The 13,852-nt window shown below is 38.8% G+C and overlaps 1 protein-coding gene across 1 annotated transcript; it reads right to left on the reverse strand.

Annotated features, from left to right (window-relative positions):
- Positions 1-358: 358 nt before the first annotated feature.
- On the reverse strand, positions 359-13,563 carry LOC108671853 (protein takeout). Its single transcript, XM_018159448.2, has 6 exons — positions 13,354-13,563; positions 5,062-5,157; positions 4,526-4,673; positions 3,411-3,544; positions 1,903-2,040; positions 359-1,537 (listed from the first exon to the last, which is right to left on the reverse strand). Exons 1-6 carry the CDS (start codon positions 13,418-13,420, stop codon positions 1,305-1,307), a joined length of 816 nt encoding a protein of 271 aa, XP_018014937.1. The 5' UTR covers positions 13,421-13,563; the 3' UTR covers positions 359-1,304.
- Between the last annotated feature and the right edge of the window lie 289 nt (positions 13,564-13,852).

A 13,852-nucleotide genomic window follows, 5' to 3' on the forward strand; every position in this document is an offset into this window, starting at 1 on the left:
GAAATATGACACGAGTCATACAACGAGCTGACTGTATACCAATTTATAATAATGTCTCTAAACACAGTTCCATTTGGAAATTCATGTGAAACTGTACAAATAACTCAAACTATAATAATCGGATTGGGATTGCATCTGCATCTTGATTACATTTCTCGCAATAGAAAGACGCCACTCATCGTCATCAAAGAGACCCACAGCTTTAGAATAATGCTCTCGGTGCAGGGATTTAAAGATAGAGTCACTCAAATGCAAAGCTAAATTAAACTCAAAACTCTTGACGAGTGATGTTACGTTTGCTAGTCGTGTGACTTCTAAGTCCCAGCTATATAAGGAGGAAGATGGGCAGCTACGAGACTAGAGGTTTGGGGAACTGTATTTGGGTGGAATCTGGTATACAACTGAAGAACAAAGGCTTGCTGGCCTTGAATTGACATACTATTGACAATATAATAGTTCTACTTGAATTTGATCATAATACGTAAACACGTAACAAGTGATATAATTGTCCGTAAAACAGAAATGATCAACAAACGGACACTCAAACTAACAGTGCTAAATAACTACTACAAACTACGTAAATATGAAGAGACCTCAGGAAATCCTTTAGAACTAAAAACAATTTGTTTAAAAATTTGAATGATTCTTATTTGAGCTTCAGACTATAACGTTATTGAAATTCTCCATCATGAGCGACTCTTATTTGTATTTTTAAGAAATGTGTTTTGGCTCAAGGACTTAGGGAGCTAAATTAATGCATCGTCCAGGCGGTGATACTTCTGCAGCAATAAAACTGCCTGTCCTATTATTTAGAAGAAATCTATCGCGTACAGGTTATCCGAAATATTTAAAAGGTTTTATTTTCAGTGAAAAACCTTGAAATCTTTTACTTTTAATTCGAGACACAAGCCCTAGCGTCCTTTTCGACCGGCATTAAATTATTGTGTGAATGATCAGTTCTGATCGGGCAAATCCAAATTTATAAGATAATTTTAGTTATTACGAATTTTTTAATGTTCTGTTGAAGGTTTTGAAACCAAGTATTTTATAAGCATTGTTTAAGTGCCGATTACAGAATGCGTACGTTATTGGGCAACTGCCCATACATATGGCAGCTATGAATCACGTGTACAAGATAACAATTATCAATGGACAAGGTTTCAGAGGTCAAAATTTGCGGTCCTTAGAAACCTGGAGGTCATAATTCGCAGCAATTATTTCCAAATTTGCTAACTAAATTTTCAAAATACTCATTAAATTCGGGTGAATCTCAAGGATCATTCTTCAATCATAATTTTATGCATTCAGTTTCTCGATGCAGAAGAAATGCGGCGGAGTGCCAAATCCTGAAGGGTCTTCTTTCTGTGCTTGTCGTTGGTGTTGATGCTGGCACCGCGTGGCACTGCGGCTGGCACCTTCGTCAGGATACGGTTGAAGAACTCAACGAAGAAATTGCCGAGCTGGCGCGACACTTCAGGCCGGACTTCGTCGGCCACCGTTTGGTAGTTGTTGTTCAGGAAGTGGTGGACAGTGTCACCTGCGAACGATTGGTAGTTTTTATTTTGTATTATGATATCTGCTGTGAGGAATAGTTCCAATTTGAAATTATCTATCATGTCATGCAGTTGTTCAAGAAGTGTCGGATCATATACATAACTCAAAATAAAAATTTTTTAAATTTTTACAAATATTAGAAAAGTAATATATTTGGAAATTATTGTATCAACAAAACTTAAAGACTTGCAATGATTACATTTTTATTCATTTTAATGCAACTGTCACTAAATTCATATTGCATTTATCAAAAGTGAATGAAGCTAAATAAATTAATACCTTTTTGGATTTCGCATAACATAAAGCTCGTGCAGGTAAGGCATGCGAAATTTAATGCATTTCACTCACCCATAACTCGGTTGTTAGGGAAGAGGTTCTCCATCTTGGTAACCATGGTTTTGAAATCGAAGTCCAGCTTAATGTTGCCTATGCGCAAGAAGCCTGCGTGGGGCCTGACTTCGCCGATACCCTCAACAGAGATGCCGGCTGTGCACAAAACGCATTGTATATTTTACACAAAATCTTATAACAAAAACTATTCAAAATTCTATTGAATGGGTGACCACAAATGAATTATTACTTGAATTATTTCGCATGAATTTAATTGCACACATGATTGCGATTAAATATTCCATCCCTTTAAATATTGGCAAATAAATTGGACCAAATTAATTACTTCAGGTGAATGAGGAGCATGCCGGAGGGCAGTTATGCCTAACTTCACACTTTCGTTCATATTCCTTTCTGTGGGTAAGGACGCTAGAGGGCATAGCAGCCTTTGAGTTCAAGTTTTCAAAGCCCATGTGCTTTATGTCCACATCCACTGCTTCAGCATTCTAAGTTAAGCATGGTCTTACTTCATTGGCTTAATGATCTTAATCGATCGATTCCGGCTTAACATTTTCTGGCCTAACCTACTCACGTCGCTACAATTCTATACCCAAATCAAACCTGAGCAGACCTAATCTTATCTCATTGGCTGCAGGTGGTTAGAGAGGTGGAGCCAGTGAGCAGGTATGGCCAGTCATTGGCTGCAAGAACGTTGTGAGTAAGGACAACATGAACAGATTAGGCCAAAAGAGGTTAGGCCGGAGTTCGCGAGGCCGTATGCAGAACTGCCTGCTTATGAATGAGCATGCTAAAATATTGGCTGAAAAACTACGGCTTTACTATCTTGAACCAATGTTTCATTAGTCTGGTTTACGGTGTTCCAGCGTAGTCCGCGGCTTCTAGCTCTGAGGCTGAGTATAGTTATTGTATCTGAGGCTGGGCATTCGCTCCAAAACTTATTCTCACCCACCAGGTTAATGTCAGAAAATTATTTATAAAAATCTATTTTACCTGAAGAATTCAAATCTTCATATCAACTCATGAATATGATCATTAGTAATCACACATGAATTACTGCAAATTATATACCTCGTATGGATAAGCTTGAATGAATTGAGATAAATTTATTCCAACTTGAATATCATCAACAATACTTGTACAACATATTGCAATACATTATTGAGCAATGGTGTTACAATGAAATAAGTCTTAACAATGAACTAAGTGATGACAATGTGGAGCGTCAGTTCAGTCAGCTGGCCTTGGTAACAGCTCATGACGCTTCCCTAAATCTGAGACAATCCCCACTACAATGCCTCACTGGTATCCTCACTTCCTGACGCTACACCTGATTTTTGATAACCGTAGAAACCGCATTTAGCACCGGGCAACGACAAAAAAATTAGAATGGTTCACGACAGTGACAGGGAACAAGTTAAAAAATAAACAACCACTTTGAGTTATGAAGAATAATTTGCTTCGATGCTTACTGTAAAGTGTCCCCCCGCTCCTCTCCCTCAACTTACTGTAAAGTGTCCCCCTATCACCCTCTCCCTCAATGGGGAGCTCGAAGACACGACCTCCGATCTTGTACTTCCCCCGGACGGTCATGGATGGGAGGGTGATCCCAAAGTGCATGGAGCCGTTCTGCACGTTCAGGCTGGAAGACATAGAACAGAGTAATTTGTGAACATGTAGCTGGACCGTCTGTCGAGATAGGGTCAAGATAACCGTGGCAAGTTAATCACTTTTACAGTTACTCTTGGTAATTTAAGGTTGGTCAGTCCTATTTTTGTGGCAAGCGTAATTCATTGATTCTTCTTTTCGCATTTGCATGTGCACAAATGCATCACATGATTAGAGCGTCGGTAATTCTGACTTAAAATTATATTATGCTGTATAGAACGTGGTTTGATGGTGAAATAATTAATAACTTGAGTTAAGAAAGTTATTGGAAGTTAGAGACTAAGAGTGAAATGTTGAGAAGGCTACAGGAATTTGGGTTGAAACTGTGTAAAGCCTGCATAAGGTGCTATATTGTTCTCGAGATCGTGAGACCGAGGGTTTGTTTATAGTTTGAAATGGCGAGAATATCAAAGGTGCTGACCTTGTGGAACTTACAACCGTCGCGGCGTCACTTCAAGGGTATAGGCTTAACTGTGCGCGACGGCTCCCTATATAAGGACCTCAAAATTGGCGCCAAGGGTTGCTGGTTTTACGGAGGTGACCGTCACGCATGCACGGTCTGCAGTCAGCAGACTGTATTTAACGGCCGCGGCCGTGAGGCCGCCGGTGTTACCGTTTTCGAGCATTGACGGTCGTGAGAAATCTGGACTTATCGAAGCAGCCAAGAGTCCAGTGAGCACGTCAAGAAAATCAACATCATCACTACGGCTGCGACTCAGCGGTGAGACAATGCGAGAGGGCCAACGATTATAACGCACGTCATCAGAAGATTTAAGTTCGAGTTCTACACCGGGAGTTATCATCGTTACGGTCATCAGTACGATACGGTCACAATTTCCATCAAGAAGAAGCGGTACGGTCACAGTCATCTTCAACCGAGCGCTACTCACTCGAGGTACTACGCTACTCACTCGAGGTACTTGCGCTACTCACTCGAGGTACATGCGACACTCACTCGAGGTACTTGATGTCGAACTTGGGCACGCCGTACACGAGGGTATCGGAGTAGAAGGCGTTGACCGTGACGGGGCCTTCAGTTTGAACAAACGAGAAGTCGCCCAGGCGTAGGGGGTCTAAGCTGGGCACATTCAGCTCCGGGTTGCCTGGTTAAACAAGGCTCTGTGACTTGGTCTTCACTCGTACTTATCGGACATATCTGAACAATGATCTAGAAATATTTTCCTGTAAATAGGTAAAGGATTTCCACTGAATGTAGATGAATCTGATACTTGTCAGATCTTTCAGTTATTAAAATAAACAATAGTTTTATGCTACCCGATTTAACTGACAAAAGATCATAACAATGCATACGGTTTCGCGGACCCAAGACTTCCGGACACCCAATATTTCAAAGGTTTGATATTAAAATAATAATGATAATAATAATATGATAATAATTACATTAATAATAGTAATAATAATATTGATAATAGTGTTTTCAACGTTTTTTATATATAGGCCTTATAGCCTGCCGCCAATTTTTTCACCCACCTTTGACGAGAGTGGGCTGCACGCGCTTCACGGCGCTAATTAAGCATTCGTTGAAGCGGTCCAGGAACTGCTCGTGGCATTGCTTCACCAGCGTGACTGCGGGTCAACCAACATGCAATGAACATCGGAAATTACACACAATGTTAGAAAATAGGTACATAAATAGTACTTCATCATTTGAAATAACTATTGAACATTAATTAAATATTGCAATCAATATTTGAACTCTGTTAAGATGTTTTCGATGACGTACCGAGTGTCTCTTTTCTATAGCAATTGGGAGTCTAATTTGAGTGCTTTGAAAGGCGGCAGCCGACGCCATTCGAGGAATGAAATTGTTGCCAAAAATTCATTTATTTATTCCTTACATTATTGAATAAAAACATTTACTAAACGCTGTTCTAAGTTATTAGATGAACGGTGAACCATGTTCTCATCGGTGAGGCACGTAACACGGAGGTATTATTTTTTCAATAATATAGAGTAATACCCATTGCCGACCGGGTAAAATTAACGAATTTTTCTTCAATCTGATGACAAAGAGACAAAATTAGTTTCTGATTTCATTAACAAGCTTTCGTTCCTATATTATTCGTTAACCAGCCTATCGCAGCATTGAAATGTATTGTTTTTTAGCGCAGTTTCTCATTTATGGAAAAAATGCACTATTGTGCTCGCCATGTCCGTCCGTCCGTCTGTCTGTCTGTCTATCCGTCCGTCTGTCCGTGACCTCAAGTTTTCGTCGACGAGAAAATTCGCTCTCTGTCACTCACTGCAGTGAGTACTGAGTTATATTTTTTCTATATTTGTGTTTTTATATAAAAGTATTCATTCTCTTATTCATTTAATTTAAAGTAATCACTTTTCATCAACACTTCAGAGCAGTCGATCGTGTGTCAATAAAATGTATCATCATAATACATAAAAAGTCATGAAAGTCTTGCAGGTGTTGAGTCGGTACCTACATTTTGTGAGTGAAAAAAGTAGGTAATATTGACAGTAGGTAATATTGAACATGTATTATGCATAGATGTTAAGAATGCTAAGATGCGGCACCGTTGTTTCGAGACCGTGGGAAAGGTTGTTTACATTGAAACGTTGGCGCTCAGCGCGAGGGACATTCCATTCGAAGGAATGTGGCGTCGGTTTCGAGGGAATAGGCTTAACTGTGGGCGACTCTAGCGTATATAAGGACCTGAGAATTCGCGCCAAGGGTTGTTGGTTCTAAGGAGTTGACCATCGCGCACGTACGGTCTGCAGTTAGCGGACGTAACGGCTGCGGCCGTGAGGCCGCGGTGTTACCGTTTTTGAACATTGACGATCGCGAAAAAACCAGACTTATATCGAAGCAGCCAAGAGTCCGGTGAGCACGTTCAAGATCAAGAATTATCATATACCGGTCATCAATAGTACGGTCACTATTTTCATCAGAAGATCTAAGTTTCGAGCTCTACACCAAGAATCATCAGTACGATACGGTCACGATTTCCATCAAGAAAAATCGGTACGATTGCATTCATCTTCAACCGCCGAAGCACCGCATTGAGCCGAAGTAACATCATCGACGATGAAGACTACGCCACTATTCTGAAGTACGGTCGTTGTAAAACAACCTACGGCCAGACTGGCCGTGTGGCATCTATATCAACGAGATACGACAGCTATGAAGAAAGAGCAACTGTGAAGAGAGACGCGCGATACAGCTGCAGTACGGCCACTTGAAATACGGCTGCAATGCGCGGTGGCAGCCGCGGTACGGTCGCCTGAACACACGACCGTGAACGGGTGCGCGAGTTACGGTCGTTGACAACTGTCATACGCATTGGAACTGCAACGGATTGTCAGGGAACGTCGGTTCGAAATTATATTTAGGGGTATGCAAATCAAATTCAAGTAGGCAGGTTGGATTTATAAACTACAGTTAACGTTACAGACTTAAAGTATGTAGGATACAAGGGAATATTATTGACAATAGTACAAAGTGAATATAAAAAGGTAAGTTGATGCGAGTGGATACGTGAATATAAATTAGTATTTAAACTAGTATGTGAACTCGTGGGACAAGGTTCGGTCCTAAAGATCTGGGGCCATACTTTCAAAACTCGCTAAGTGAACGTAAGTACTTACGCTCTATTTTCTTGTCTATGATTGGTGGATTTTGCTTGAAAGGCCGTCAATGATTGGATGATGAACTTACGATCTCTTAACTTTTTTTGAAAGTATGGCCCTTGACCTGCGCAAGAAACAAGCCTAAATTAATAACTATGCATTTAAATTGATTTATCTTCAGTTAGTTCAAATTTATCAATCATAAATACCAACACCATAGTTTTATCCTACGCTACACAAATACACAACAAATATTGCCCTACGCTTATATGCTCACCTGCTCAGTGTGGGAGAATAAGGTCGACAATTTATACAGGAGACCCAGCACTGAGCAAAGTGACGGTATTGAAGAAAAAGTCTATTACAGTAATGTGGATGGACCCCTCACACGGATCACACACTTTCCCCGGTAATATTAAATGATTTAAATGATGATTTAACTGATAGATTTTGGGACTTTGATTTTTTGCGGATTACATTTTTCATGTACTAGAGATTTTTGTTAACGTAGGATGTGAACTTGAATTTCTCAATTTAATATGAAATGTATCAGTGTTTCATTAAAACCCTCTCTTTGTACTATATTTTGCCGGAACCTGTCCAAAAGAGAACCTTATTCACGTGCCAATCAAGTGCCACTCGGCAAACCACCTGACAAAACGATAAGTAATGAATACCGGTATCTTGAACCTGAACCTGAACATAACGTAAAATTGGTGGAGTAATCACTCCGATTCTCCAACTTTAAGATATATGAGACGATAGGAAACGTCTCGTCGTCTATTCCTTCCCTTTTTAAACCCAAATTTGATCATGAGGTGCAAATTTTCTATTAAAGTAATGAGCGTGTGGATGTGAGTTTAATTGAAAATTGTGTGGTAAATAACATCTTTTTCCAATCTAAAGCATTTTTTTCATTTCATGTTCTTTGTGATGGATGGTAATGTTGGGAGTCATCGATTTCACTGGACATTCGATTGATGGTATTCGAAAGTCTTCAATTAATTAGAATTAAATAAGATGATTATAGTCATAAATTAACTAATCAATCTTTGTCAGTCTCATCCCGGGCTCAGCACTTTTTGTGTGACCTCCAAATGTGGCAGAAACCTGTTTGTTGTGTCCTTGATTTGCGCCTTTGTGGCTAGCTTCGCATGAATTTTGATGCCTGTAAAATCTAAGATTTTCTGTCAGATCTGAATTATGCTCCTATTCCTCCTAGATATATATTCATTTGGAGTACTTGCCAATGCTGCCAACTACTGCTCTCGTGGGTCATTTAGGTCAGAACCCAGAAAAATGTACGGGTCCCATTGTCTGAATCGTGAAATATTTCTTTGCACACAGCACGAGCAGAGAGCAAACGTAGCACTGATACGTCTTATTGCCGGGCCAAACTTGGTCAGAATGACCCATACGAGGGGGAAAACTGCATCGTAATGTGAACGAGTTTAGTTAGTTTAGTGGCCAAATGTATAGCGCTTCAGCTATTTAGTTATCTCGCACCGAAAGTTAGGATGAACATCACCAAAGAGGTGGAAGGTCTCAATTATTCATCACCCACAAGGGGCGGAAGGTCTCAATTGTCCATCTCGCTGAAGCTGGCTCGAAAGAAGCAGCGTTAGCATCTCAAAGAGATGATATGACAGGGTGGCCCAGTGGTTAAAGTTCAGAGTACCAAGATTGGCGTAGAGAGGCGCGGGTTCGATCCCAGCTCTGTGCGCCAGTTTCTGGTCAGAATCGGCAAGGAGGCCGGGCGGTTAAGCATAGCAGAATTGTAGCAGTGAGTTGCGAGTTCGAGACCGCAAAATGCTGTGAATGTTCTGCAATGTTAAAAATCGGCGACAGGCCTACGGCCTAATAACGCTGAAACCGCTATTATGACAAGGAGGGACAGGTGAAAAGCAACAGAAACTAACGCATTCGAACAAGAGGTCGCTTACACAGGACGTTGGCCGCCCACACGAGAGAGACAGAGAAGGGAAACGTAAGGAATCCTACCTACATAATAACTTAACCCCACAAGTCCACAGCTGAGACCTGCAGTCAGACACCGCGAGCTCAGCGGTGGGGCGCTCAGGAACAATCCCCCTAGGAGCGCGAAATCCCATAGGACTTCTGACGAGCACAGACACATGACAGAAGTAAGGGTAATGTGGACGAAGTTTCACTGGTTTTCCTGAGTGCGACCGTGGCTAATCTGACCAAAATATAATGTCTTCAACAGGGTGTGACCGCCTGGACTTGAAGAAAGGCGAGAGGCTTATAATAATTCAAAAATGTAAAATAAAAATACTGAAGCTGTCGACTTCATGGCAAAGAAAAAAATCTGAAGCAGGCTAATTTTTTCGCATTTATTGTCCAAAACTCACATTAATTTAAGCCTTCGGACGCGAACTTTGTGCAACTGTGATAGTTTGGCATCAATAAGGTCGGGACATGGTGCAAAAATTCGTGTTTAAATTAGGTGAATTTATTATTGAGTATTCATTAGCTGATGGATGAATTGATCGGAATTTAATTCGAACTCCAAATCTGGCAAATAAATAATTATCAACTTGACTGGATAAGTTTCTATTACAACGATGATAACTTCCTTCCGGGGTATATATGAAGTTAATTCTTCTAACACTTTAGAACACTTCTAACACTTCTAATTTTCTTTATTCTACTGTAGACAGCTTCTACTGTAGACAGTATTTATCAATAGAAACAACAATAATTTGACCAAAAACTATACAAGTCTATTGTGATGATCATTTTAATCTTTTACGTAGATTGTTAACTAGTTCCTTTAAAACCATACGAATATGGAAGAATTTAAAAGCAAAGAAAACGCCAAGTAAATTTAACATATCGATATTGAGAACATTTCGGAGTCCAGCTCCATCATCAGTCGACAATCTAAAAATGAATACAATCATTTTATAAATCAAAATTCCAAGTCAGACAAAAAATTGTGCTTGATAAAATCAGACGTTTCTTCTCTAACAAATTTTCTGAAACTGCGACTGAATGCGATAGTAGAAAACTATTTATTGCACATTGCCCTATTTTTGGTAGTGCATCTGAAACTATGTCCAAAGAACTAAAGATTTTGTTAATGAAATATTTCCCGAATATTAATTTCTATGTTTTGTTGGTAAATAATTTCAAAATTAGTTCTTTCACCAGGTATATCGACGTTATTCCTGCCCGGACGCAATCAAACCTGGTCTATGAGTAAAGTTGTGCGCGCTGCGCATCTGCGTACGTTGGAATGACGTCACGTAACTTCTACATCCAAGTTTCTGGCCCTATACTTTCAAAAAAAGTTATGAGATCGTAAGTTCATCAGTCAATTATTGACGGCCTTTCAAGCAAAATCCACCAATCATAGATAAGATAATAGAGCGTAGGTACTTACGTTCACTTAGCGAGTTTTGAAAGTATGGCCTTTGAACACCGCGGCAGGAGCTATCGTTCGAACTTGCTTCTCGGCAAGCCTCCTCATTCTTCCCTGCGCCTCCATGCTGTATCTGAGAGTGATTTCAGGATACTCGGTTCCACTTCTAGCTGTTCGGATTTGAGAATTTTGGGATCTCTACATATCTTCAAACGAAAGCTGTGTCTCAATAATGCGTTTAGCTGATATCCTCTTAAATAGTGAATCGCTAGGCTTTTATGTTTCAGAGTTTTTTCTTAGATTTTATTCTTTTCGTGTCTTCTATGACTCATTGTTCCGCGAGTCCTGTTTTTCGATTTAATGTTAGGTATTTCTTAGGTTTTATGTCTGACTTAGAATTTTGACTTATAAATCGAAACATCAATCGAAAAAACTCTAATAACAAAACTATATTGATTTGACTCGTATATTTTTGGAAATAAATAAATGGCAATACGGAGGTTTTGGAAACGATTTTCAGAATTTTGTACTAACCACACAGCTTTAACTTAATACGAGTTAGCTCAAGGGAAGCTCTGCGTTCAAAACGCGAACATTTACGTATATTTTGTTCATAATACAATATTCATCAATATGCATCAATTATGTATTCATAATTCAAGTGATTAGTCTCCAAGCTAGAAAGAAAACTTTTGTTGTGCACTTTATAGGCAAAATTAACCTAATATTCATTGGATAAATATAGGATAAAATCTACTTCTATCTTCAATGGGTTACCTTAAGATATCTAAAATTTCCCATGAACAGACGAGTTTGCCTCGATAGGTTACAGGATGCGGCTGCTGTTTAAAAAACCCTTAAATTCAAGGACACTTCGAGCGACGTAAGCTGTGACCTCCGGCGTTATTTCCAAACATTTTAGAAGAAATTGGTGGGGGAGGAGGGTTATAGTTGGAATAGCAGCCACAAAAACTGGCTGGTGTGGGCAGTTGTGCTTTGGTCTTTTTTTCATTGAATGATATTTTTTGGACGGATAAAAAATAATCCCAGTTTTGAGCGCTGATATCCAATTCCAGTTTTTAGGCGACGAGCAAGAGAATTTTGGTTCAGTAATGGCTTATATATAGGCGATGAGCTAGAGATCTTGGTTCAGTAATGGCTTTACTTTAGGCGATGAGCTAGAGAACTTTGGTTCAATAATAGCGTAAATTTGAAAATGAATAAACTTATCCACTCACAATAAATCTCATTTCCAAAATCGCAAATTTCTGTAAATTAAACCCATGTCTGTTTCATCAAAAGTTGCAGTTAAACATATTAGGTTTGATCTACTTTTGTAAAATGTGTAAATAAAAAACACGAAAAGGCAGAGACATTCGCAATAATGCGCATTTGATAGGTTGCACCTTAGAAGGATCCAGTACGCATCCAGAGATCCTATTTGTTCAGAACATTACTTCAGATGTCCTACGATGACTTGATAACTCAGATGATGATGATATGACATCATAAAATTATTTCAAATACCTCTTTTTTAACAAACTTGCACCTGCAAACGCTTGTAAACTATTCAAAGAATATTAATAACAATAATCATATGTTGCTTCTATGATCACTTAGAAATAATCTTCAATTTCAAGATCACTTGTCACGCGTATAGGAATTCTCGATGTGATTTGTATCTGTTGAACGCTACAGATAGACTAGCTGCAATAAATTTTATGAACACGAATCAATATCTCAGAATAATGGATCTTGTTAAGAAAAAGCGCCACATGCAGTAACGTCTGGGGTGCTAATAACAAAATCTAGAATTATTACCGATTATTTAAAAAAATATACCTCAGTACTCACTGCAGTGAGTGACAGAGCGCGCCTTTTCTCGTCGACGAAAACGTGAAGTTACGGACGGACAGACGGACGGACGGACGGACAGACGGACATGGCGAGCACAATAGTGCATTTTTCCATAAATGAGAAAATGCGCTAAAAATATTTCTTTTTTCGTGCGACGATTTGAACGACTAATTATCTTATATAGAAAAGGTATTAAGAATCGCCATCTAGAGTTATTGAAAGTTATCGTGTCTTTAATTCAACGTTTCCTAGAAATAAATTCTTTAGAAACTGCAAATATTTTTTATTATTTTTCAAATTCATTAGTTTTTTACCGCATATCAGAAAATTTTCAATCCTTATATTGAAACAAATTTTTAATTACCTGTTATACTGCTAATAGATGATAATTGAGTGATAGATATTTTGCAAACCATGAAAAAAATACAGTTAAAATTTGTTTGTCAACCATTGGCAAAAGAAGATTTCTGAAGACATGTACAATTAACTGGGAGAACATATTTTTCAAGTAGACAAAATAGATGATACAAACGTTCATTTACCTAACAGTATCCGTTTACTTAAAAGATTCCAATACTTATCCTCACTCGTGCTATTCAATATTTTTCATCCACTTCTTAAATAAAGTGAAGTCGATAAATTTTACACATGCAGTTTTAGTCCGTGACTATTATAAACAATTCTTATGACCGCATTGTTATTCACCATCTCGCACAAAAGTATAAGATATACATTCACAAAACATTAATATTGTTCAACATCATTTAGTGTCTGATATATTTTGTGTTCAAGAAAAAAATGCAAACATAATTTTTTTAGTTTTGATATCCATGATCAAATACAGTTTTCTATCCTTAATTTTTTACGTCGCTTATTTGCATAAGCAATCGACGAAATAAATTTGTTCGCAACTACGCCAAAGATTAAAAATTTGTTCTCACCAAATTGCTGAGCAGAAACAAGGTGTACGCTGAGGAGCACCACAACCAGGGCGTTGAGGGCACGCATCGTCCAAGACTGATCTGATATTTTCGGTCTTGACTCGAGTTTAATTGCTTCAGAGTTTGATATACTTCAGTCTTCGTGGAGCCAATGCAAGCAACGGGATCACTGCCTGAGCCTGACGCCGCGATGCTAACTACTGAAGGCTGCAAGCGCTCTCAGGTCTTATTATACAGGCTACTGAAGGTTGCTCTCAGCCTACAGCGATTTTGTAATTCATGATTATTTTTATGTAGCGGTAGCGGTAGCGCCCGCTACATATTTAAGTAGCGATACGAGGTTTTACCGCTACAGCGCTACCGCTACATTTGTAGATAAAGCCTTTAGATTTTACTTAATAGTATTAATTGTTATTTAAAAACCAGCATGATACATACATAATATAATATAAAAATTACAGAATGAAACTGTACGAAAGATTTCGGTGTAATATTGTCA

This window comes from Hyalella azteca, unplaced genomic scaffold (genome assembly GCF_000764305.2).
Source record: "Hyalella azteca isolate HAZT.00-mixed unplaced genomic scaffold, Hazt_2.0.2 contig6096, whole genome shotgun sequence".
Taxonomy (NCBI): domain Eukaryota; kingdom Metazoa; phylum Arthropoda; class Malacostraca; order Amphipoda; family Hyalellidae; genus Hyalella; species Hyalella azteca.

Excerpts from the sequence above, each read along its gene's own strand:
- LOC108671853 (XM_018159448.2), bottom strand. The coding sequence starts at position 13,420 with ATGCGTGCCCTCAACGCCCTGGTTGTGGTGCTCCTCAGCGTACACCTT. Across the intron at positions 3,545-4,525 it reads TTCGACATCAAGTACCTCGA|CCTGAACGTGCAGAACGGCT; the intron begins GTGAGTGTCGCA and ends TATGTCTTCCAG. Across the intron at positions 2,041-3,410 it reads TGATAGGGGGACACTTTACA|CCGGCATCTCTGTTGAGGGT; the intron begins GTAAGTTGAGGG and ends TTTTGTGCACAG.